General features: G+C 39.2%; 1 protein-coding gene across 6 annotated transcripts; it reads left to right on the top strand.

The window, feature by feature from the left end:
* The first annotated feature begins 1,421 nt into the window (after positions 1-1,421).
* On the top strand, positions 1,422-20,144 carry PRPF3 (pre-mRNA processing factor 3). Of its 6 annotated transcripts, XM_055584430.1 has the most exons (18): positions 1,464-1,551; positions 2,373-2,429; positions 2,722-2,813; positions 3,814-4,004; positions 5,356-5,486; positions 7,440-7,586; positions 8,900-8,983; positions 9,205-9,425; positions 10,078-10,384; positions 11,059-11,225; positions 11,969-12,048; positions 13,868-14,011; positions 14,712-14,811; positions 14,984-15,097; positions 16,161-16,279; positions 16,533-16,616; positions 17,674-17,735; positions 19,779-20,144. In XM_055584430.1, exons 2-18 carry the CDS (start codon positions 2,421-2,423, stop codon positions 19,923-19,925), a joined length of 2,199 nt encoding a protein of 732 aa, XP_055440405.1. In that variant the 5' UTR covers positions 1,464-1,551; positions 2,373-2,420; the 3' UTR covers positions 19,926-20,144. The 6 variants fall into 6 exon arrangements, with proteins under 6 accessions (XP_055440407.1, XP_055440409.1, XP_055440405.1 ...); XM_055584431.1 differs by lacking the exon at positions 2,373-2,429 and having other exon boundaries at positions 1,491-1,551; XM_055584433.1 differs by lacking the exon at positions 2,722-2,813 and having other exon boundaries at positions 1,503-1,551.
* Positions 20,145-25,703: the final 5,559 nt, after the last annotated feature.

Here is a 25,703-nt window from a genome sequence, read left to right as displayed (position 1 = left end):
TATCTGGGTTTTGAAGATTTTTTATCTATGATTGCTGCTGCTAAGTCACTTCAGTCGTGTCTGACTCTGTGCGACCCCATAGACGGCAGCCCACCAGGCTCCCCTGTCCCTGGGATTCTCCAGGCAATAACACTGGAGTGGGTTGCCATTTCCTTCTCCAGTGCATGAAAGTGAAAAGTGAAAGGGAAGTCGCTCAGTTGTGTCCGACTCTTAGCGACCCCATTGACTGCATCCCACCAGGCTCCTCTGTCCATGGGATTCTGTCCAGGCAAGAGTACTGGAGTGGGGTGTCATTGCCTTATCTATGATTACTCCATTATAATTTCAATTTTTCATCACCTGTAAACATATGGTGGCCATTAAGTGAGATGAGGGAGACTGTGTTGGGAGCTGGTTTGGGGAGGACGGTGGTGGTTAGAATCAGGAGTTTAGACTTTGTCATGTAAGTTTAGGACCTCTACATGTATGTAATCAACTGCATATATTGTTATATACCAAGCAGCTTTACTGAACTCTCTGAGAAGCACTGTCACTCTTGTGGTCTTCACAGCAACCCTATGAGATGAATTTTTTTTTTTTTTTTTTTACACGTGAGGAAACAGCTTAAGGAACTTGCCTAATGTCACAGCTAATGAGTGGGAGAGCTGGAATATAAATACAGACGGCTTTAAAACTCGTGCTCTTGCTTAAATCATTAAGTAATACTGACTCTCAGTGTATGCATGACATATAGTAATAGATAGTCATTAATTATTTGTTCCGAGAAAGAATGGAAGGGAAAAAAATTTCTAAAAGGGGGGAGGGGCTACCATCTTCAGAATCCTATACTCACTTTTCCTGAGTGATCTCTGGCACCACTGTTAAGTTAGGGACAGAAGCTAATGAGGGGATGCTACGGATCCTTAATGCTAGGGATCACGACTCTCGGAGGGTTTACTTTGTACTAGTCCAGGTTTAGCCCAAACGCAGAAGCCCTGCTTTTAGTTGTGGCATAAGTGTGGCACTTATTCGCCACACTAGGAATACTACCAGTGAAAGTGAAGTTGCTCAGTCGTGTCCGACTCTTTGCGACCCCATGAACTGTAGCCCACCAGGCTCTTCCATCCATGGAATTTTCCGGGCAAGAGTACTGGAGTGGGTTGCCCCTTCTCCAGGGGATCTTCCCCACCCAGGGATCGAACCCAAGTCTCCTGCATTGCAGGCGACGCTTTACCGTCTGAGCTACCAGGGAAACCTGGAAGGAATACTACAGGCAGCCCGTTTTATGCTTCAGGTAACACTAACGTTGCACACCTTTACCTGGGAAACCGACGAGGCGAGGAACTAGCAAACGTAAAACTTCATGACTCCGCTACGCATGCGCTCCCTCTCTCGGGGGAAAGTGGCCACTACGACTGCGCGAACCGGCGGCCCCACCCTCTCTCGTCACGCGTTGTGGGACCGCGGCGTGGCGGCGGCCGTGGCGGTAGGACGGCAGGCCATAGGGCGGCTAGAGCGTTTCCGGTTCCGGTGTAACGTTCGGGCTCCGTCTCAGGGGCTGAAGTTTGTGAGGTGAGTGGTGGCCCGGGGCCCGGAGAGGGTATCCTGTTGTCCTAGTGTTTGGGGTAGGGTACAGTTCGAGAGAAGGACAGAGGCGGGAAGGTTCAGCGGAAAGGAAGCTGAGAAAAGAACAAGGTTCTGTGGGAGAACGGGTTGGAATGAGGTTGTTGAGAGGGAAAGGGCGGGGGCGGGAAAGGGACGAGCTGATGGGACTAGCACTGAGATGAGTTGGGGTAGAACAGGTGAGTAGCGGGCTGCTCAGAGAGGCGGAAAGAGCAAAAAAGAAACGAATGGGAGTTTCAGGGATGAAATTCGACTTGTAGCAAAGAACAGAGAAAGGAAATCCTTCAGAAGATTAAATTCTGTTCCCTGCTCATTCAGAGATCATTCTGCCTTCCTCTCCTTCCACACCAGAACCACACCCCACCCCTACCCCACGCAGTTACTGTTGAACAATTGATTAGTGACAAAGCTCGTTACTGTTTGGAACTTTTATTTTTTGCCTATTGGCTGTTTAGTTTGCACGTTATCTTACGGAGAAATGGGTTGAAGTTGTGTACATTTGTTAGTATAGTGCTTGGGCACACCTTTCATCTAATAGAGTGATGCCCCATTTGTAACTCTGGATTTTCGAATTGTTTACCCTTTCTAGCCTATGATTCAGTTCCAGTGGAATATAAGTTCTGTTAAGGCAAGAATTCCTGTCTGTCTGGTTCACCGTTATGTGTATCCTCAGCACTCAGTAGGCTGCCTGAAACTTACTAGGTTTGCAGTAAATATTTATTGAATGAATTAAGTGCCTTGTAAGAATGACAGTTGTCCTCATTTTGTAGGATGAGTGAACTGAGGCTCAGAGGAATTACTTGTCAGAAGGCTGGTAAATGGTAGAGGTGCGTGTGAGCTCTTCACTCTGTGGTGTCTGAATATGCATCTTTTGAACAATGCACAGTTAACATGTTGAGATTGATAGGCTATCCTGCTATCTCCTGATGGGTAAATAAAGCCACTGCAGATTTATTCATATTACATGTCACCGAGGCACAAAATACTACACCCCTAGTTTCTGACTTTAAGCTACTGGTTTCATATGGTTATACCAAAATTACATACACTATTTAGCAATAGGTCTTCTGGAGGATAAACCTGCCAACAATTAGAAGTTAATCAAGCTGTACCTTTTAGGGAAAAGATGTCTTAAAACATCTTGAAAAATTGACACCCAAATCGAACCCTGATGTGTGGCACTTCTGGGAGGAGGTTAACTTGGAATTGAGGTCAGTCTAATTTATTGTCTTTTAGACAATATGGAGAAAATTATAGAAATAAAATTTTCTTTCTGCTCATGTAGACTTTTGAGGTTTCAGTAGGAGATAAGACTGTAAACATGAATAAAGTTCAAGAATTGTACCAATTTGTATTAAATAACAGATTGTTGTAGAGTCTTGTATGATGGTTTCTGTATTAAGCTAAAAAATAGAAGGATAAAGGTGAAAAGAGTACATCCAAAATGAGGGTAATCTTTTTTTTAATTAATTTTTATTGGAGTATAGTTGCTTTACAATGTTGTGTTAGTTTCTACTGTACAGCAGAATGAATCAGTCATACATATACATATATCCCCTCCCTTTTGGACTTCCTTCCCATTCAGGTCACCACAGTGCATGAGGGTAACCTTTTCTGAACTGAGGGATTACTTATGACAGAGACCCTGTAGAACAAAAGAGAAAAGGATCTGGGTACAGAATTCTCACTGGGATGACAATGAATACAGAGAAATGTGACAGAACAGGCTTGAGGATTAGGAGCTTTAATGTAAGATGTAACCTGGATAAGCCATCTCTTCTTTGTCTCCCTTAAAAGAAGCCCTGGGTTAAGGAATGCCTGCCTGGAAGTAGGAAGAATAGAAAAGTTGGCCTGTGAGTGGGCTTTTTCAGTCTTGTTTTCATGTTATATGTTTTACAGTCCTTGTTGAATATGATAATCAGAAAAGAAGCTAGAACTCATTTCTCAGACTAGGTTCTTCACAAGGGTTGTTTGTTTATTCCACAGATTTCATTGATTAGCTGATGATATTACTGAGTTAGGGTTAAAAATCAAACAATGTAGTTCTTTCTGTTTTGAAGTATAAGTTGAGAGTATTTGGCTTGAAATGAGGTTAGAGGAACTTGCCCAGGATTGAGAATAGCAGTGGGGAAAGTATTCCTGATATACTAATCATTGCCTGGGGTCCTTTTAGTCTTTTCTTGTTCTCTAACTTTACTGATTTCTTTTTAGGTGCAGTATTGAATCCTGTTTTGAGCTATCCTCCTTTTCCCAAAGAATGGCACTATCTAAGAGGGAGCTGGATGAACTGAAACCATGGATAGAAAAGACAGTGAAGAGGGTGCTGGGTTTCTCAGAGCCCACAGTGGTCACAGCAGCACTGAACTGTGTGGGGAAGGGCATGGACAAGAAGAAAGCAGCTGGTATGTGTGATCTTTCTGAATCTTTTGGCTTAACATGTTGGATGACTGCAAATGCTACTTTGAAGTTCCCCAAAATTCTCTATGTTAGGAGCATCTGAAAAAAGGTCAGGCCACATTTTATTTTCTCTTGCATTATAATTGTTGTTGTTCAGTCACCAAGTTGTGTCCGACTCTTCATAACCCCATGGATTATAGCACACCAGGCTTCCCTATCCCTCACCATCTCCTGGAGCTTACCCAAGTTCATGTCCATTGCATTGGTAATGGCATCCAACCATCTCATCCTTTGTTGGCATCTTCTCCTTCTGCCTTCAATCTTTCCTAGCATCAGGGTCTTTTCCAGTGAGTCAGCTGTTCGCATCAGCTGGCCAGGGTATTGGAGCTTTGGCTTTAGCATGAATCCTAAATAAAATGCTCAGGATTGATTTCCTTTAAGATTGACTAGTTTGGTCTCCTTGCTGGCCAAGGGATTTTCAAGAATCTTCTCCAGCACCACAGTTTGAAAGCATCAATTCTTCAATTCTCTGCCTTCTTTATGGTCCAGCTCTCAACAACCGTACATGACTACTGAAAAGACCATAGCCTTGACTATATGGACCTTTGTCAGCAAAGTGATGTCTTTGCTTTTTAACACACTGTCTAGATTTACCATAGCTTTCCTGCCAAGAAGCAAATGTCTTTTAATTTCATGGCTGCAGTCACCATCTGCAGTGATTTTAGAGCCCAGAAAGAGGAAATCTGTCACTGCTTCCACCTTTTCCCCTTCTATTTGCTGTGAAATGATCTGGTTGCCATTCTCTTAGTTTTTTTTAATATTTAGTTTTAAAGTGGCTTTTTCACTCTCCATTATAATGGAAATAGCCTAAATAATTAATTTTCCTTTTTTTTAATACTATTTGTGACATATTTTGAATCTCAGACTGATTTCCTTTGACCGCTGCACTGAGTTACCTAAATTATATTTACTTAGGAAATATGCTAAAGTCAGATGGATATATTCAGGTCAACATCTAAGCATATAGAAGTCTCTATAAAATACATTTAAAAAGTTGAGGAGGTAGATTTTGTTAATGGTAGTCTCCTCCAGCTTGCAGTTTAGGAAAAGTTACAGTGGTTATTCACCCTAAACTTTGATGCTCAACCTAAACAGGTTGCTCTGGCTCTGCTACTTCCTACTCCAAAAAAACTGTATTTTTATCTCATGGGGCAAAATCATTCAGTGTAAGAGAATTTATGAGAATCCTACAAAAAACTTAAGAAAGCATTTCCCTCCCTCCTAGGCATAAAATTCCAGTGTTGGTATCTGGACGAAATACCTTTTCAACCTTGCCACCTCTTTTTTTCTTGTCAGACCATCTGAAACCTTTTCTTGATGATTCTACTCTCCGATTTGTGGACAAACTGTTTGAAGCTGTGGAGGAAGGCCGAAGCTCTAGGCATTCCAAGTCCAGCAGTGACCGGAGCAGGAAACGAGAGCTAAAGGTAGGTTACAGTTAACTATCTGATGAGTGTTTTGAATGGTAACAAAGTTGCTGAGCTTACCTGGCTCACACTTTAATATCCATTATTAGAATACCTGATATTTAAGAGAGTTACTTAGATATAGAAGTAGAAGGGGTGAACTTGTATTATCACCATCGTATGGTGATGAACTGCCTAAGTTCATGGGTTAAAATGTTCCAAGAAAACAGTTGCTTTGTCCTTTTTCATATACAGTTAGGAGTTTGGGTTCTTATGTTTCCCTAAATCTCCTTTTTAAAAAAATAAATATATTACTTTAAGATTTTATGCTTTGATTTACTTGAGGCCTAATAGATTGCTCAGAATGTGACTTCACTGCTCCCTGAGCTATAGACCTCATTGTTCCTGCTTTTCACATATTTCTCTGCAATGACTTGTAGATGGGATACCTAAGAACTCACTTTTTACCATATGTCCTGAGAGCCTACTCTTTGCTGTATAGCATATTGCAGGTCACCTGGCCCCATGAGTGGAATACTTAAAGGGACCATCATTACTCCCTTACTTTCTTCACTTTTTATCCAGTAGCTGCTGATTGGTCATGGTCTCTTTCAGTATTAACAGTGTCAAGTAGCTGATCTATCTCTTTTCTTTTCTGTCTCTTAAAATCTTTTCTGCAACTTCCATCAAACCTTCTAAAGTGCTTTTGATTCCTTGGCTATCCTTTTGCTTTTCCTGAGTCACAAGAGTGAATAAGCTGTGTCTGTTTGGTCCCTGACCAGGCTGTGGAACCAAGAGAAATAGAGATTTGTGTGCTGTTTGCGTTGAGGGTTTTGCAGGGTGATCAGAGGAATGATAGTCCTTGCCTTAAAGGAATTTTCAGTTCAGGGGTTTGGGGATGGGAGGGCTGAACAAAATACAGTCACAAAAATGATAAAATCCAAGTAGCAGTTTTCATGGAAATTTTAAGGTTGACTATAAAGTTTCAGACTTAGTTGAATTTTGTTACACTTAAGGAGAAATTCACAGATCTGTAGAGTGAAGATTATGGTTTTGGTAGGACATGGTACTGTATAAGTGCTGAGGGCCTGCTACAAATAAAGTGACTACATTGGGTGGGATTAATAAAAATGGTTTCTTGAAGGAAATCTAGATAGCCTTGGGAGTTGGGTCCCATTTTGGTCCATTCAGTCCCCATCCCACACAATATATTATGGGAGAGTCCTTTTTCTTGAACTGTAGGAGTTCCAGGAAGCGCTCGCCCCTGGCCGAGGATATGTCCTTGCAAAACACGAGCCCTCCTAGTGAAGAGGGGATGTCACCCAAAGCCTACCACCGGTGTGTACATTTGCTTTTTCCCATTGTCCCTTCCAGTTGGCCACTCTTGGTCCTGTTAAGTTCATCCTGCAAATTAGTCAACATATTTGAGTTCCCATTGTTAGATGAGAACAAAGTGTTATTGGGGAATATTGAAGAAGAGAGAAAACCCCTATCCTGGAAGAGCTTAGACGCTAGCTGGGAGAAAGTACATAGTGACATTGAAAGACTTAACACTTGGCAAGCAAATATCAACAATGTAATTTTACCTAGTATGAACCAAGTTCTTAAGTACTAAAAGGATGTGAAACAACAGTTTGATCAGAGTGGGATGAGATTATTAATGAGGAAAACTTCCTGGAGGAGGTGAGTTTTAGGCAGGGTTTGGATTGGGGGAAAAGTTGAGGGAGATAATTACAAATGTGGGCCGTAAGATTTGCAAAGACCTTGGGATGGGAACATTTATAAGAATATGGGGATGGAATTTGTTTGACTGGAGTAGGAAAATAATGAAGTTGAGATGGGTGAGATGGTCCATTTGGTGGAGGGTATAGAAGACTCTGGGAAAAGCCACAGAATACTGATAAGGACTAGAATTGTTCTTCCCTTCTCCCATGGGCAGGGATACAACTCTTCTTTCACCTTGGGTTCCCTTAGGAAGTGTTTGGTGATGACTCTGAGATCTCCAAGGAATCATCAGGAGTAAAGAAGCGACGGATACCCCGTTTTGAGGAGGTAGAAGAGGAGCCAGAAGTGATCCCTGGGCCTCCCTCAGAGAGTCCTGGCATGCTGACTAAGCTCCAGGTTAGTAGTTAAGAACTGGAAGCGGTGGTTTTGAGAGTTGAAGAAGAAAGAGATGGATTTATTGTATCCTTAATTTGAACTAAATGTTAGCATTGGGGAAATTTTCTTTTCTGCTTTATGTTTCATCATTTCTTGGTTTAACCAGGAGAGATTCCAGTTGAATGGAGAAGGAAATGGCAACCCACTCCAGTATTCATGCCAGAATAATCTCATGGACAGAGGATCCTGGCGGACTACAGTCCATGGGGTTGCAAAGTCAGACATGACTTAGTGACTGAATGACAACAACAGCAGCCCAGTTGAAGGCTATTGAAATAGCATTTTGAGCACCTATTATGTGGCAAGGAAGGTGTGTTACATACATCATTTGCTCAGATATCTACCTCACTGTGTCATTAAGAAAATTATTGAAATAATTAGAACTCAGCATGATGACAGAGAAGAATTTCCAAATAATATAATGCAGAAAGCTTAATCCACTTAAATAATTTCAGATTGACTTGGTTTTTTTTTTTAATAGAAATTATCTATGTATTTAAAATGGGCATTGTTTAAAAATTCTGATACCATATAAATAGTAAATATTTTCAGAGTATACTTTTTGTACTTCTTGAATTTTAAACTATGTAAATATGTCACTATTTAAGAAATTGTTAAAAATAAATTAAAAAAAATAACCTTGAAGCACCTTGACAGCAGACTCTTTTCGGAAATTCAAGAAGAGTTACTGGATCATGTTCTCAAAGCTTATTTTTCTGAATTTCCTTAGGACAGAGGAAGGGATTGATGGAGACTAGGAAGCAAGTCTACATTGTGGACTCTGGTTACCCAAACTAGGAACTCAAGGACCAGTAGTGGTTTTTTTTTAAATATAATAATATTATGGATTCTATTTTGCATGCATTATTTAAATGTTCACAGTTACCGTGTAAGGTAGGTACTGTTTTTACTCCTTTTAGACACTTGGAGATTTAAGAATTAAATACAATGTTCAAGGTCACACAGGCATTAAATGGCAGAGTTAAGATTCAAACTCAGGTTTCCCTGACTCCAGAGTCTTGCTCATCAAGCTGTGTTACTACTTAACATGCCAGTCCTGCCTTGGGAAGATAGGTTGAAAAATTCCAGTGATCAACTGTGTAAGCTTATCTTTACTAAATTTGCTAGCCTATGGTACAGGCAGAATATGATGGGATCATTCAAAAAATACTAGTTTCTCTAGACCTAAAAGCCCTTTGAGTTTAGGAACCTGTATGGGAGAAATAAAAAAGAGGTGTTAACTGTTTTTCAACTTTTTACCCCACTGAGAGCAGATCAAACAGATGATGGAGGCAGCAACACGGCAAATTGAGGAAAGGAAAAAGCAACTGAGCTTCATTAGCCCTCCTACACCTCAGGTATTGTAACCTCTTTTCAGGTTTCTCTGAAAAGAAGACTGTTAAACACAGAATTTCTTGCCACCTACTCAAATGAGAGTCCAGAAAATGACTGCATGCTCCACCCTCAATTTACCACAGTCCACCGCTCCGTGTGTGTGTGTGTGTGTGTGTAAAAGAGAGAGATCTGTTTGCCTATGTTAATTTTTTCTGATTCTGATTTCTTTTTCTCTATCTCACAGCCAAAGACTCCTTCATCCTCCCAACCAGAGCGACTTCCAATTGGCAACACTATTCAGCCCTCCCAGGCCGCCACTTTCATGAATGATGCCATTGAGAAGGCAAGGAAAGCAGCTGAACTACAAGCCCGCATCCAAGCCCAGCTGGCACTGAAGCCAGGGCTCATCGGCAATGCCAACATGGTGGGCCTGGCCAATCTCCATGCTATGGGCATTGCTCCCCCGTGAGTATCTATTTCATGGAATTCGTTTTTTCTGAAGCTTGAGAAGCAATAAATACCTTTGAGTGTTACTTATCCTTTCCTTCCAAGGAACTTAAATCATTTCTTGGTTTCATATTTCTTATATATGTTCAGTAAATACCAATTGAATTTATTCTCTTGGTTTTTTTGTTGCAGAGTTTATCTTCTTTTTATGAATGGTAGAACTAAAATTAAGATTATTCCTCCAGTATTAGAGCTAAGAACAGGATCAGGTCTCCTGGTTCCTAACTCAAGAGCTATTTCCATTAAACCGTATTGAGTGAGACCAGATCTGAGAGTTCTCTGCAACTGGGTAAAGGTGATAGGCTTTATTTTTAGTACCTCAATTGGTTTGCCATTCCCTGACTCAAGAATTCAGGAGTAAAGAATGATAGGATTCCAACTTCTTGCCATTGTAATTTGTAAGTTCATTTCATCTAATTATACTCCATACTCAACTGTCCAGCTTCATATATTCAGTCAAGATGTTATTACTCATTGATGGGTTTATATTCCTTAGAATTTTGTAACCTAATTGTCTCTGGTGGGTTTTGATTTGTTTATATTTTTTGTGTTTGTTTTCCTGCCTTATTGTTTTATATGGGATTTATTCCTCTTTCGGGCTATTTTTCAGGAAGGTGGAGTTAAAAGATCAAACTAAACCTACACCATTGATTCTTGATGAACAAGGTCGAACTGTGGATGCAACAGGCAAGGAAATTGAGCTGACACACAGAATGCCTACTCTGAAGGCCAATATTCGGGCTGTGAAGAGGGAACAATTCAAGCAACAGCTAAAAGAAAAGCCATCAGAAGACATGGAATCTAATACCTTTTTTGATCCACGAGTCTCAATTGCCCCTTCCCAGCGCCAGAGACGCACTTTTAAATTCCATGACAAGGGCAAATTTGAAAAGATTGCCCAACGATTACGGACAAAGGTATCTGGCTTAGAATAAAATTAGAAATTTGAAGAAGTTAGGAAGGTGACAAAGGAAACTGAATGTAATCCTGAAATACTGTCAACTTAATTCTCTATGTTTTTGGCAATTAAATAAATAAGTAGTAAAGCAATGAGTAATTTTTAAAATACTGTATTTATTCCTAGAATACTTGATTTTTAGTGATTTGTTTTCTCAGTTACTTAAGTTCTACTTAGGTAGAAAGGAAATTGAATTTGAAAATTCTCTACATACAACAATCAGTGGAGGGAAACTGTTCAGAAACCTCAGGACATCTGAGGAAAGCTAGCCTGCTGTTAAAATTTGCTGCAGACAATCCACATTCCTGGATAGTTTAATTGACCATATATTCAGTGACTTTTACCTTCTTGTTTTCATCCTCTCAGAAGTTTTCCATAAAATTCCATTTCTGCATATTTGCTGCAGGCACACACTGGGATAGAGGGGTGATGATGAGAGCCATATATATGGAAATCAACCAAGTAATGAATAAAGTAAAGCAGAACAGCTCTTTTTTCTTAGCTTTCAGAAAATCTGAATTTGTTGTGTTCGATGTAAAGAGTTCAACAAGGGAGTGTTTTAAGATTTGGGATTCTACTACTTCCCTGTTTTCTTTGATTCCAGTTTATCTTCTTGTCTTAACTTGTCTTTAGGCTCAACTAGAGAAGCTGCAGGCAGAGATCTCACAGGCTGCTCGAAAAACAGGAATTCATACTTCAACTAGACTGGCCCTCATTGCTCCTAAGAAGGAATTGAAAGAAGGTGACATCCCTGAAATTGAGTGGTGGGACTCTTACATCATCCCCAATGGCTTTGACCTGTGAGTTTGTTGGTAAATACCTTTTAATAAGGCTAGAGTTTTAATGGGAAAGATGGTACTCATGCATTAAGTAAAAATTTTAAATCTAAGGCAAATAGATAACCATATACAAGCGCCATAAAGAATATGTTCTATGGGTTGTTTTTAGTTTTTTGGGTCAATAAATGTAGGAGGATTGGACGCAAATATTTTCTGCTTGCTTTGTTATACATTGTTAGTGTTTTAGCATATTTGTTTTCTTAATTACCTTCTTTTGCTACTTAGATGTTTACATTTCTTAAAGATCCAGTCCTAGAATAGAGAAAGGATTCTTAGTTGATGAGGGAGAGAATGATAAATAAAGTATATAAGAAACATTCAGAGACCTTTAATCATATCTCCTCCATTATTCTGATACATGACTTAAGGAGATTGTGTCTCAGCCTTTCCTTATCCTTTGTCAACCACTGTCCCAGAAAATTATTGTTACTAATGACAGAATATGGTATCTGTTAAGTGTGTTAGGGTAGGAAAAAAAGGTTGAGAATGACTGGTGTAGAGAGTGCATCCAACCTTAGTGGGACCATTTTCTTATCTTGAAAATTACATGTAATCTAATTGCATATATAGATATGCAAATACTTTTAATAAGTACTAGAATGCACTATGGCAAGTGGATTTTTTTATTGTGTTTCTGAGATTGCCTCTCTCTTGGAATCGTCTCTACCCACATATCCTGTTTTCCCTTCTTCCTCCAATTTTAGTACAGAGGAAAATCCCAAGAGAGAAGATTATTTTGGAATCACAAATCTTGTTGAACATCCAGCCCAGCTCAACCCTCCAGGTAATATAGAGATTACTCAGTCAAAGCTCTAGACAAGTATTAGCCCATAAGAATTTATGTGATAATGGATATAATTTCTGTCTGGGCTGTCTGTACTATAGCTGCTATTCACACATGACTACTGAGAACTTGAAAACTGAGTTGCACTAATATAGCTGAGGGACTGATTTTTAACAATTTTTTTCAATTTTAATTTAAATTTAAATAGTACATGTGGCTAGTGGCTACAGTATTGGAGAGTGCAGCTATTATAGAGCATTGAGGTCTAAACTAGAGATGGCCTCACTGATGGATATCTGTATTTCATATTGGGCTTTTGCAATAGTGTTGACTCCCAACTCTAATCTAGCACACCACCACTAAACCCCTGCCATCTTCAGTCTGCCTGGTCTTCAGCCTTTCTGTTTATCTGTTTTGTAGCGAAAGTCTGTTGGCTTAGTCAGAAGAGATTGGTTTTAGTTGTACCTGTAACCCCTGGATAAATCACTTACAATACAGAATTTTCTCATATGTACAGATGACACTAACTGACATTCCTTTTTCAAGTAATCACAGACGATGCTAACACTTTGATCAGATTTGAGATGAACAGAGAAGGTTAGTTTTTACTCAGTAACTTTGTTTATCAGGATCTCTAATAAATTCAGAAAAATAGATTCAGACTTTGAGATAATAAAAATAATAATAACCACTGAATTGTACTTAATCAGAATCTATTTAGTTGTCTTCAGTGTGAATCATTAGAAGAATGTAGGGGGTTTTGTTTGTTTTAATATATTGACTTGGGAGCCCAGAGGATTTTTCCCAATCCCTGTAACTCTTAAATTAGAAATTTCATCATCTTGGCCAGTGGTTTTCAAGTTAGATTCCGTAGACACGTTGAGGTTTAGTAGGTATGATCCAGATGGGATTCTGGATACCCTCTGCATACCCCAAATCCTCACGCAGAGCAGTCAGAGCAGCTCTAATCTTTTTTTCGATATCTGCCATGTTTCAGTTTATCAAATTCAGTTGCGTAAAGAAAAACAAGTTAGAACATGACTCGTGAAAAATAAGAATACTTTTTACTCCTTTTTTTTTTTTTTTTAGTATTTATTTATTTGTTCGGCTGCACCAGGTCTTAGTTGCGGCATGCAGACTCTTAGTTGAACCATGTGAGATCTAGTTTCCTGACCAGGGATTGAACCCAGACCCCCTGAATTGGGAGCACAGAGTCCTAGCCACTGTACTACCAGGGAAGTTCCAAGAATACTTAATAAAAACATAACTGTAATACTACTATGATGACCTAAAAATAACTAAAAACAAGCTAAAAGTCCTTTTTTAAAAAAAATTTTTATTGGGACATAGTTGATTTACAATGTTATATTAGTTTCAGGTGTACAGCACAGTATATCATTTATACATAAACCCATTCTTTTTTAGATTCTTTTCTCATATAGGCCATTATAGAGTATTGAGTAGAGTTCCCTGTGCTATGTAGTAGATCCTTATTAGTTACTGTATATATAGTAATGGGTATATGTCAATCCCAGTCCTCTAATTTATCCCTCTCCCTGTAGCCCCTGGTAGCCTTAAGTTTGTTTTCAGCGGCTGTAACTATTTCTGTTTTATTAAAAGATAAGTTCATTTGTACTTTTTTTAGGTTCCACATATAAGCATTATATATTTGTCTTTATCTGTCTGACTTACATCACTCAGTCTGACAATCTTTAGGTCCATCTGTGTTGCTGTAAAGTTCTTTTTAATGTGATTGATATTCACCCATATCCCTGTAATATGCTAATTGCTTTGGTATATTCATTTCTCTGCCTGACAGTTGACAATGACACACCAGTTACTCTGGGAGTATATCTGACCAAGAAGGAACAGAAGAAACTTCGAAGGCAAACGAGGAGGGAAGCACAGAAGGAGCTACAGGAGAAAGTCAGGCTGGGCCTGATGCCTCCTCCAGAACCCAAAGGTACAGATCTTAAAGGCAGGGAAGAAAGGGTGGAAAGTTTTTCTTCCTGTCATTCTAGAGGATCTTTAGTATTTCTGTATATTTGAATGCTTTTTGTTTCTCAGAATCATTCATTGGTTTTTCCTTTCCCAAATTTTCTACTGTCTTTCTTTATTAAATCAGATCAACATAGTCATTGTAGAGGTCATTTAAGCCTGTTTCTTAAGTAATATTGACCGTATAACATTCTTACCTTCCTGGAAAAATAATCGTCTTAAAGTTTATGGAGATAGTAGTTGGAGTATTTGCACAGAGTTGTGGTATACATAATTCTTAAATGTTTAAAAAATGAAAATGCAGTTTAAAAAACCTCACTCCTATAGTTTCCAGTATCAGTTAGTAGTATTTTGAGTGAGCACTGTTATGTATAGGATCTTTCACTAAATGCTGCAGTGAAAGTGAAAAATACCAACAAAATTAAGTTCGTTTTCTTTCACGAATTTTCAAGCAGTGTGAATAAATGTATACCAATTACTGAGATTAATTGACCTCCCACAAATGCTGAATTAATTGGGCTTTCAAGGTAGAAGTATTTGGAGGAAGTGAGTTTTGAGCAGATTTGAAATAGGGCAACAATATGAATTGGTAGGAAGAGATTGCCAGATTACCCTAGCTGGAGTGGTGACTTAGGAGATTGATCTCTGTCATCTCTTCACTGCAGTGAGAATTTCAAATCTGATGCGAGTATTAGGAACGGAAGCTGTTCAAGACCCCACGAAGGTAGAAGCCCATGTCAGAGCTCAGATGGCAAAAAGACAGAAGTAAGTGCCATGGGATTGGGTGGAAACCCAGGGCAAGTACCTTTCCCGAACTCTTCTGGGGGATCCATATTTGGAGGGAGGGGAGAGTTCTCCGTTGCTCTCTCTTTCCCTCAGCCCTGCTTCTGATCTGCAATGCCTTTCTCACTTGTGGATGTCCTTCCTGTCACGACAGAGCGCATGAAGAGGCCAATGCTGCCCGAAAACTTACAGCAGAACAGAGAAAGGTCAAGAAAATTAAAAAGCTTAAAGAAGACATTTCACAGGGGGTACACATATCTGTATATAGGTAGGTGTCCAGACTGGGCCAGTGTTTCCCTTAGAAATACCAAAACATTTTCCAAGTGCTCAAGGCAGAATCACTGGTATAAAGCATACCTAACATCAGCTCTACTCTCTTTAATGATCCTGGTATACATCAAGAGCTAGTAGATCTTTTACAGCGATGAGGGTTAAAAACCTACTCTTCTATCTCTGAGGTCTTAGTGAACTAATGTTAGTTCTGAAGAATGAATGTGAATATGCTTGTTCAGGTCAAGATGTGAACTAAGGCTCATTCATTCTTTATGAAGCATAAAATACTGTTTTTGTAGGAAACATTAAAAGTTTTTTCCCTCAGTTAACTGTATCCTTATCCTAGTGTATTGCAGTAATCCTTTTATTTCCACTCCAGAATGGACTTTATGTGTTGTAATTATTTTCTACCGTTTGTGTTGATTTAATGTTTTCATTTTACTCTTTCATGTCAAGTATATATATGTCTTTTATTTAGATATGCTCATGTTTAGTAACTAGTTCTTTATTATAGAAACGGTACATTATTATAAAAGTAGTGAGTGCTCTAAGATAAAAAACATTCTAGCAATACAGAAGGACACTTACTGAAAAAGTCCCCTTCCTATTCTCTGATCCTCAGGACCACTCACTATTGGTAATTGTCTCTAACAGTTTTTCATGTGTTCTTATAGAAATTTTCATGCATAGTATTGTGACTACTTTACATTATAAGCATCTAGAGGGCAAAGAATTTGTTGATCTTTTTATTGTCAAGAATAACCAAGCATATAAATATTTGTGGATGATGGTTAGTAGCTCTCCTTTGTTCTTAGAGTAAATTTTGATTACCTGCTACTTGTTGTAAAGTGTACTGTGCTAGACTTTGAAGAAGTTTAAGGCAGTAGAAGCACTTCTAGATTCATCAATTCTACCTTTCAAGCATTAGTATATTTGCCTACTCCAAATGCCTTTGTTTTTAGAAAGAAAACTATTTTGGACCCATCTTTATTTGCCATTCCATTCAGTCAGCTACTGATGCTAAAATGAAGCCCATAACTAAACTTTCCCTTCTCCAGAGTTCGAAATTTGAGCAACCCAGCCAAGAAGTTCAAGATTGAGGCCAATGCTGGGCAGCTGTACCTGACAGGGGTGGTGGTACTGCACAAGGATGTCAACGTGGTAGTAGTGGAAGGGGGTGAGTCTGAAACACGCGAGGCGCCTAGGCCTTGAGTGACTAGCCTGGTGGGAGAATTGAGCAAAAGAGTCATGCCTGTGTTCAATATCTTGGGCCTCTGTTTCTTTATTTATTGAAGTAGAAGAACCTAGGATGTGGTTCCTGGGATTGCTTCAACTACCATATTAATGTCTGAGCGTTGAGTGAGCTCAGAGGTTCCTTCTACCCCATGGTCTTCCACAACTCTGGCAAAATTCTTCTTCTCTGTTTCTAGGCCCCAAGGCCCAGAAGAAATTTAAGCGTCTCATGCTGCATCGGATAAAGTGGGATGAACAGACATCTAACACAAAGGGAGATGGTGAATGGGGGTTAGAGGGGATTAAGTGGGAGGTGGGTGGGATGGTACTCGGTCCATTCATCTATTCCCTCTCTCTCACACTCTTGCAAATACTAGATAATGTTTTAGAATCTTAGAAAAACCCTTTTGGACTTTAAATATGCTAGACATTCATAAAGTATTTACTGTATGAATATTAGTTATTCTCCTGCCTGTCCTGTAAGGCCTTTCTACTTGCTGGTTTCTCTGTTAGCCCAGAATCTGGATACCGGCTACATGAGTACATTTAGTTTGTGAATTTTCAGCAAGCTGCACGCTCATATGTGCATTGTCTATATTGTATAGTTTTTTTTTTTATTGTATAGTTTTTTGATAAAAAGCTTTTTAAAGAATTGAAGGCAAAAAAATTTTTTTAGACCAAAAAAAGTTCTGCTTCATTCAGAAAAATATGCTTTTCTTTTGCCCAAGTTTATCTTGTATATATTTATTTGACATCCTCCTGGCCATCATTCTTCCATCAATATTTATTCTTCCCTTCTTTGAAGACCTAGGTTAGCATTTACCATGTGCAGAGAACCTTATTTTTCATAATTTTGGCCTTCTTATACTTTTTGTTCTTCCTCATTGTATTTTTGTACTTAAAGTACACTTTTTATGATAATTGACTTGTATTTTGTTTTGCAAGTGTTCTAAGATATTTTCATTCCATATATCTGCCCTTCTTCATTAGACTAAAAACTCCTTGAGAATGGACTCTATTGTTTTGGCATCTGAAGTGCTTAGGACAAGTTTTTATTGTTCTTTTATCTCCTTACTCCCAGTACCTGGCACAGCTCTTGACACAGAGTTGGTACTCAGTCCATGTTTGCTGAATTAATTAATGTCCCTGCCGGATAGGAGGTATCAGTCTAATTGGGGGGAAATAAAGAGTAACAGAAGATATTTGATCCCAATACATGAGGAAAAAGTGGTAATATTTAAAAGAATTTGGGTAGGCTTGAATACTGTTTGTTTGGAACCTGAATCTTGGTGTCTAGTCTAAGTCTAGAGCAAGATTTAGCTATATTGTCTTTTCCAGATGATGAGGAATCTGATGAGGAAGCTGTGAAGAAAACCAACAAATGTGTACTAGTCTGGGAGGTAGGTGATCCTCTGTTAAACAGTGAGGCAAAACTTTAGCTAATTCCTGACTGTTTATAAATAATAACTAATCCCTTAAGTACTTTGTGTTTCTTTTTGGAATTCATTGTTAAGTATTCGGCAGCAAATCCTTTCTGGTTATATTTTACTTAAACTGATGGGTGTATAGTTTATGCCATCTGGGGAAAACTATGGAAAACTGGTGGCAAGAATAAAAATTCTCTGTTTATTTATTTCAGTCGTGGATATGACACTTAGAAAGAGGGGAATGAATTGTAGGATTTTTCTTTGGATATAGTGAGAGAAGTACTAGACTTAGGAATATAAAGTTGCGGACTTCCCTGGTGGTCCAGTGTTAAGATGCTACACTCCCAATGCAGGAGGCATGGGTTTGATCCCTGGCTGGGTAACTAAGATCATGCATGGCATCTCCAAAAAGAAAAAAATATAAAGTTGACTAAGTTGGCAGTATCACTTACTAGCTGTGCAACTGGGCAATGAAGTAACACTTAATATAAAATACTGTTGCTTTGTCTATAAAATGTGGATATTATTTTCCCTCGCTATTTTTTTTTTTTGGTGGAAAACTTAATTATTATGTAATGATGCTTCATAAAATGTGACTAAATCACTGTTTAAATGGAACATTTTTATGGTTGTACCATTCTTTCATCCCTAAAATTTTCTTAGTGAACCACTATTAGTTCTTAAGCATGAATAAATGAGTGCATATGCTTGTTCAGGCCAAGTTGTGAACTAAGGGCTCATTCACCCTTTGTGGAGTGTAAAATATTATCCTGTTTCTCCAGAAAGCATTAAAAGTTTATTTCCTCAGTAACTGTATTCTTAACTTGATATACTGCAGTAATCCTTTATATTACCACTTCAAAATACATTTTATACATTGTAAGTATTTTCTACCTTTGTGTTAATTTTTTCATTTTATTCTTTTAGGTTGAATACATGAGTATCTTCTAGTTTTAAAATGTGCTCATGTTTAGGAACCAGTTCTTTATTATAAAAGTAGTACTTTGGGAATTCCTGGTGGTCCAGTGATTAAGACTCCACACTTCTGCAGGGGTCATGGGTTCAGTCCCTGGTTAGGGAACTAAGATCCTGCATACCCCAAAGTGTGGCCAAAAAGAGTAGTATTTTAATTCAAAAGTAGTGAATACTCATTAGAATACATTCTAACCACACAGAGCCTGACTGAAATAGTCCCTTCCAGCTCCCTGATTCCTTAAGACCACTCTATAGGTAATTGCTACTGATTGCTTTTCATGTGTCCTTCTGTCTTATCCCAGATTCCTCCAATTTATGCATACTAATTAGGTAATAATAACCATTATAACTGTTTCTGTGTCTCATAAGTCCCCACTTACATATTTAATATTCCAGCCCCATCATCTCTTTAAAATTCTCTTTACCTCTGAGAGTCCTCAGGAATTGTCTCTCAGATTCAGAAACAAGCCAAGTTCTGCTCTTGCCTCCTTTTTGGAATCTGGTCCCTGAAAAGCCTCTTGAGGTTGCATTTGTGACTGACATTGCAGCCTTTGGTGAGAACACGATTCTACCAAGTACTGTATCTTTCTGTTGTAGTTGTCTGCACGTAGCCCCCCCTCACGCCCATTCCTCTCTCCCCCTCACCCTTGTATTGTTCTTTGTCATTGGGCCCCAAACCCTCCTGCTGGTATGAAAATCTCACTAAGTCTTGTGAAAAGAGTCCTTTTAGCCTCTAACTCCTTTCTCCTTAAAGGTCCTAGAGGCCTGGTGGGAAACAAGTTCATCCCATCTCCCATAGTCCGTCCTGACATACTCTTCCATCCAGGCACCAGAGCGAAGAAATCCTGTATTCAATTAAAAAAACAAACCCACAGAAAGTCATGAGAACTCAGCAGATACCCAGGGGGGTAGAGGTTAGAATTGTTTTTATCATAAAATCACTTTCAGCTAGGCACATTGCTACACAGTGTTACCAGGTTTTATAAAGGACTATTATAAGAAATTGCAGTGTTTCTATTACATGTTTTGTCTCTTTCCCAGGGTACAGCCAAAGACCGGAGCTTTGGGGAGATGAAGTTCAAACAGTGCCCTACAGAGAACATGGCTCGGGAGCATTTCAAAAAGCATGGGGCTGAGCACTACTGGGACCTTGCGCTGAGTGAATCTGTGCTGGAGTCCACCGACTGAGACTACTGCAAGCCCTTCCTCTCCCCTCTTACCTTTGTCTCTTCAGTCCTCTCCCTTATTCTACTTCCACACCCAGCCCCACTTGTGTGTGTAATCTCAGAACGGTGCCAGGCTGACATCTGGACAGAGGGAGAACTCCTTGCTCCCTTCCCTAGTCAGCCTGGTGCTGCCCTTTATTCCTCTTATGTGAATATGATTAAAGAGTTATTTTTAAAGTCAGTATGATATTTTTCACATACTCATAGTATCAGAGTTTGGGTCTTCAGGTGATCTTTCCTCCAGACTTCTAGCAATTGCTATGGAAAAAGAAAATTTTGTCATTGATATTTATGTATGTATAAATGAATGAATGAATGGATGGATGATTGGATAATGGAAACTTCTGACCTCATCATGGAGCAAAAGTGATCAATACCATTTTCCTGGAACAGAGTGAAGAAGGAAGAGGTGGATAGAGGAGAGGGAATGTCTCTCTCTTAACCTTCAGTGGTTAGTCACAAGGTTGACAGATTACTTCTGGTCTTGGCCAAATAACATTAACAGGAAATCCCTTCCTCATATGGGTGAATATATGAGAATATGTGTTGTGAGTGAAATGGACACAGAGGGAGAGTCCAAGGATGATGTTATAGGTCAGTTTGTAAAATCAAATAGGATTTGAGAATTTAGCCTATTTCTTCTCTTTACTAATTAAAAAAAAAAAATCCTTTTCTAAAAGACAGTGTGTAGTTTCTTTTTTTACCCCCCTAAGAATCTGCCAAGATGCAGTTCTGTCAAGCACTTAATGTTTTTGGTTTGTTTTTAGGAGTATTTGGGTCAGAATAAGTGTCCAAAGAAGTCCAAATTTTTACCGTAAATATCCTATTTCATGTTGCCTGTTGAGGACATACTGAGAATGGATTGTACACAGGAGCCATTAGAGCTCCTTCCTGCTAACTGAAGTTTACTAGGCAATAGTATCACAGAGTGAATGCTTGACCAGAAGTTAAAACAGTCTGTGATATCAAATTAACCCATTTAAAAAAGGTTATGTGGGGACTGCTCTGGCAGTCCAGTAGTTAAGACTCTGTGCTCCCAATGTAAAGGACAACGTGGGTTTGATCCTTGGTCAGGGAACTAAGATCCCACATGCCCTGCATCACAGCAAAAAATAAAAAGTTTAAAAAAGTTACATGTTTTAGGTCCTAGTTTGGAGTTTAAGGCAGTATTCAGTTCAGTTCAGTCGCTCAGTCGTGTCCGACTCTGCGACCCCATGAATCGCAGCACGCCAGGCCTCCCTGTCCATCACCAGCTCCCGGAGTTCACTCAGACTCAACGTCCATCGAGTCAGTGATGCCATCCAGCCATCTCATCCTCTGTCATCCCCTTCTCCTCCTGCCCCCAATCCCTCCCAGCATCAGAGTCTTTTCCAATGAGTCAACTCTTCGCATGAGGTGGCCAAAGTACTGGAGTTTCAGCTTTAGCGTCATTCCTTCCAAAGAAATCCCAGGGCTGATCTTCAGAATGGACTGGTTGGATCTCCTTGCAGTCCAAGGGGCTCTCAAGAGTCTTCTCCAACACCACAGTTCAAAAGCATCAATTCTTCGGTGCTCAGCCTTCCTCACAGTCCAACTCTCACATCCATACATGACCACTGGAAAAACCATAGCCTTGACTAGACGGACCTTTGTTGGCAAGGTAATGTCTGCTTTTGAATATGCTATCTAGGTTGGTCATAACTTTCCTTCCAAGGAGTAAGCATCTTTTAATTTCATGGCTGCAGTCACCATCTGCAGTGATTTTGGAGCCCCAAAAAATAAAGTGACACTGTTTCCACTGTTTCCCCATTTATTTCCCATGAAATGATGGGACCGGATGCCATGATCTTTGTTTTCTGAACGTTGAGCTTTAAGCCAACTTTTTCACTCTCCTCTTTCACTTTCATCAAGAGGCTTTTTAGCTCCTCTTCACTTTCTGCCATAAGGGTGGTGTCATCTGCATATCTGAGGTTATTGATAATTCTCCCAGCAATCTTGATTCCAGCTTGTGCTTCCAGTCCAGCATTTCTCATGATGTACTCTGCATATAAGTTATATAAGCAGGGTGACAATATACAGCCTTGACGTACTCCTTTTCCTATTTGGAACCAGTCTGTTGTTCCATGTCCAGTTCTAACTGTTGCTTCCTGACCTGCATACAAATTTCTCAAGAGGCAGATCAGGCGGTCTGGTATTCCCATCTCTTGAAGAATTTTCCACAGTTTATTGTGATCCACACAGTCAAAGGTTTTGGCATAGTCAATAAAGCAGAAATTGATGTTTTTCTGGAACTCTCTTGCTTTTTCCATGATCCAGCGGATGTTGGCAATTTGATCTCTGGTTCCTCTGCCTTTTCTAAAACCAGCTTGAACATCAGGAAGTTCACGGTTCACGTATTGCTGAAGCCTGGCTTGAAGAATTTGGAGCATTACTTTACTAGCGTGTGAGATGAGTGCAATTGTGCGGTAGTTTGAGCATTCTTTGGCATTGCCTTTCTTTGGGATTGGAATGAAAACTGACCTTTTCCAGTCCTGTGGCCACTGCTGAGTTTTCCAAATTTGCTGGCATATTGAGTGCAGCACTTCCACAGCATCATCTTTCAGGATTTGAAATAGCTCAACCGGAATTCCATCACCTCCACTAGCTTTGTTTGTAGTGATGCTTTCTAAGGCCCACTTGACTTCACATTCCAGGATGTCTGGCTCTAGGTGAGTGATCGCACCATTGTGATTATCTTGGTCGTGAAGATCTTTTTTGTACAGTTCTTCTGTGTATTCTTGCCACCTCTTCTTAATATCTTCTGCTTCTGTTAGGTCCGTACCATTTCTGTCCTTTATCGAGCCCATCTTTGCATGAAATGTTCTCTTGGTATCTCTAATTTTCTTGAAGAGATCTCTAGTCTTTCCCATTCTATTGAGGCAGTAGCAGTATTAGTACTAGGATAAAAAAGGTGGAAAGAGACAAAGGACTGCAAAAGACCTGAAGGAAAAGAAGCAACCTCCCTTTTAGAGATGAACCATAACGCAGACAGATGAAATTAGTAATTCCTAGAGCAGGAAGAAATCTTAAAAAAGAAGCCTATGTCCGTGAGATTTAGGAGCTAGAGAAGTGAACTCATTTTTTACATTTCTTGATTCAAGCAAATACAGGAGAAAATGTCAGAAATACGTGCTTTTGATTTTATTACAATAATTTATTACAATAATGTGTGTAAATAATTAATACACAGCTTCAAAAATGTTTGCCGAAGAACTAAAAGGAGTTTTATGTTCTTTATAAACTACCCTTAATGAGACTTAATCCTTGTCTTGAGTAAGTGTGTTTAACTCCCTGTGTCTCAGGATGTTACTTGTTTGTTTTTTTGGTTTTCCTGATCCTATACTATATTGAGCACTGCTCAGTAAGCATTATCTCTTTTATCAGAACAGACTTATGAGGAAAGTAGGTCTTACAGGTGAGAAATCTGAGGCTTAGAGTAAGTAATTTGCTCCAAGGTTATGGCTAGTAAGTGATAGAGTTTAATTTGAACCCGGGTTTCACTAGAAACCAAACTTAGTCCCTACATACGCTATGTCATTTGTGAAATAGGTGTTAAGAACAGATGTGTTCTTTTCCAATGAATGCTGATCTCAGAATAGTTCCTACCTTGGGATGCTGTCACCACTTAAAATACCTTGTGGACTTTAATAATTTCTTTCATAATCTGTTTGAATATATATCTTTAAATGGTAGTTTTTTGTCCTCTGTAGACTTCTGGTAAGAATTTTAAAAGTCATTGGGAATTTGTTAAGGAGAATTAAGTGATATGGTCAAGATAGATAATAACTTACTTTGTTTAGAAATGTGAATATAAAGTAATCGATTTTTCCTTCCTGTACGTGGCTTACCTTGATGAATTTCCAGAAATATCTTAAACAATGGCAGTATCATTGTCATATACCAATAATTATTTTGGGGTAAGAATTTTGTCGTAACTAACATGGACTCGTTGGAAAAGACCCTGATGATGGGAAAGATTGAAGACAGAATGAGAAAAGGGTGACAGAGGATGAGATGGTTGGATTGCATCATCTATTCAATGGATATGAACTTGGGCAAACTCCAGGAAATGGTGAGGGACAGGGAAGCTTGATGTGCATCAGTCCATGGGGGTCATGTCATGAGGAGTCAGACATGACTTGGTGACTGAACACCACCACCACTATTTAGCAATTAGGGTGCTTTTGCATGTTACTCAATGCAATATTACTGTAGGTAAGTAAATATAAATAATTTTATTCAGGGCAGAAAATGCTACTGTTCAAAAGAGAAATTCAGTTGGAATGATCAGGGAAGTTTACATAAAAGAGGCAATTCAAGATAGTTCTTGAAAGATAGGTGGAATTTGGGTAATAGAGGCCATTTTAGGCAGAATTTATAAACAGAAAATTACAGATACATTTAAGAAACAGTTTGGAACCCAAAGAACCACTGAGGAAAGGTATTTGAGATAATACTGGGGAGATGGATTGGAACCATTGTGGATGGTCTTCAAAGCTAGAGCATTTACTTGGTAGATTGTTATCTGCAATCTAGAAACAAGTTTTTTGGTTGTGATTGAGTAGAGGAAAACTAGGACATTATATACTGGTAATGTATATAAGCTAAAGAGAGAGACTAGGAAGCTGATCATGATGCTGTTGACATAGTTGATTAGAATGGTGATGATAACCTTTAGGTAGAAGGCAAGGGGATGGAAAGAAGGGAATTTATGCAAGAAATTTTTAGGTAGAAGTCTATAGGATTTGATAACTAGGTGAAAGTGAAAGTCGCTCAGTCTTGTCTGACACTTTGCAACCCCATGGACTATATAGTCCATGGAATTCTCCAGGCCAGAATACTGCAGTGGGTAGCCTTTCCCTTCTCCAGGGGATTGTCCCAACCCAGGTCTCCCGCATTGCAGGCAGATTCTTTACCAGCTGACCCACAAGGGAAGCCCAAGAACACTGGGGTGGGTAGCCTATCCCTTCTCCAGGGGATCTTCCCAACCCAGGAATCAAACTGGGGTCTCCTGCATTGCAGGCAGATTCTTTACCAACTGAGCTATGAGGGAAGCCCTTGGAACAGGTAAAATCAAAGGTAACTAGGATAACAAAGGCAACCAGGATAACTTTGTAAGTGAATGCAGGTGATAAATTTAACCTTTGAGAGAGAATGAGCAGAAAGATGAGAGAAGGGCTAAAAATGGAACTTTGGCAAACTCAAGTTATAAAAACTAGCAATGGGCAGAGAAAGGAGCCATTTGGTGGGATCTGATTAAAAACTGTATAATAGAAGTAAATGGAAAGAATTTTAAGAAAGATTTAAATATAATAATAGCTGACATCAACATCATCATCAAGCCTTACTAAGCTAGACAGCACTGCTTTGAGCACTACATGCATTAACTCGTTTAATAATTATAGCATCACAGATAGGTAAAGAAATTTACCTTTGGCCACTGGCAAGTAAATTGCCACTGACAGTGGCAGAGTCTGAATTTGAGCTGTCTGGTTCTATGTTCTTACTCTAACCCATTACAGTACTTAACAGAAAAGTTAAGGGTTGAGACTAAATGGTGCACTGGAATTGGCAATTAACAGATCTTCACTCTTTTTTAAAAGTGTGCTTCCTCAGCACATATTTCACTGAGAAAAGAAAGCAATTGAAGAGAATTTCTGCACATTCTCAACAACCATCAACCTACTGGAATTTCTGCCTAGACTCTCTACTTTCCTGTTGC

Source organism: Bubalus kerabau, chromosome 6, assembly GCF_029407905.1.
Source record: "Bubalus kerabau isolate K-KA32 ecotype Philippines breed swamp buffalo chromosome 6, PCC_UOA_SB_1v2, whole genome shotgun sequence".
Taxonomy (NCBI): Eukaryota; Metazoa; Chordata; class Mammalia; order Artiodactyla; family Bovidae; genus Bubalus; species Bubalus kerabau.
Note: the sequence above shows the minus strand (reverse complement) of the source record. Positions and strands in the feature narration are given on the sequence as shown.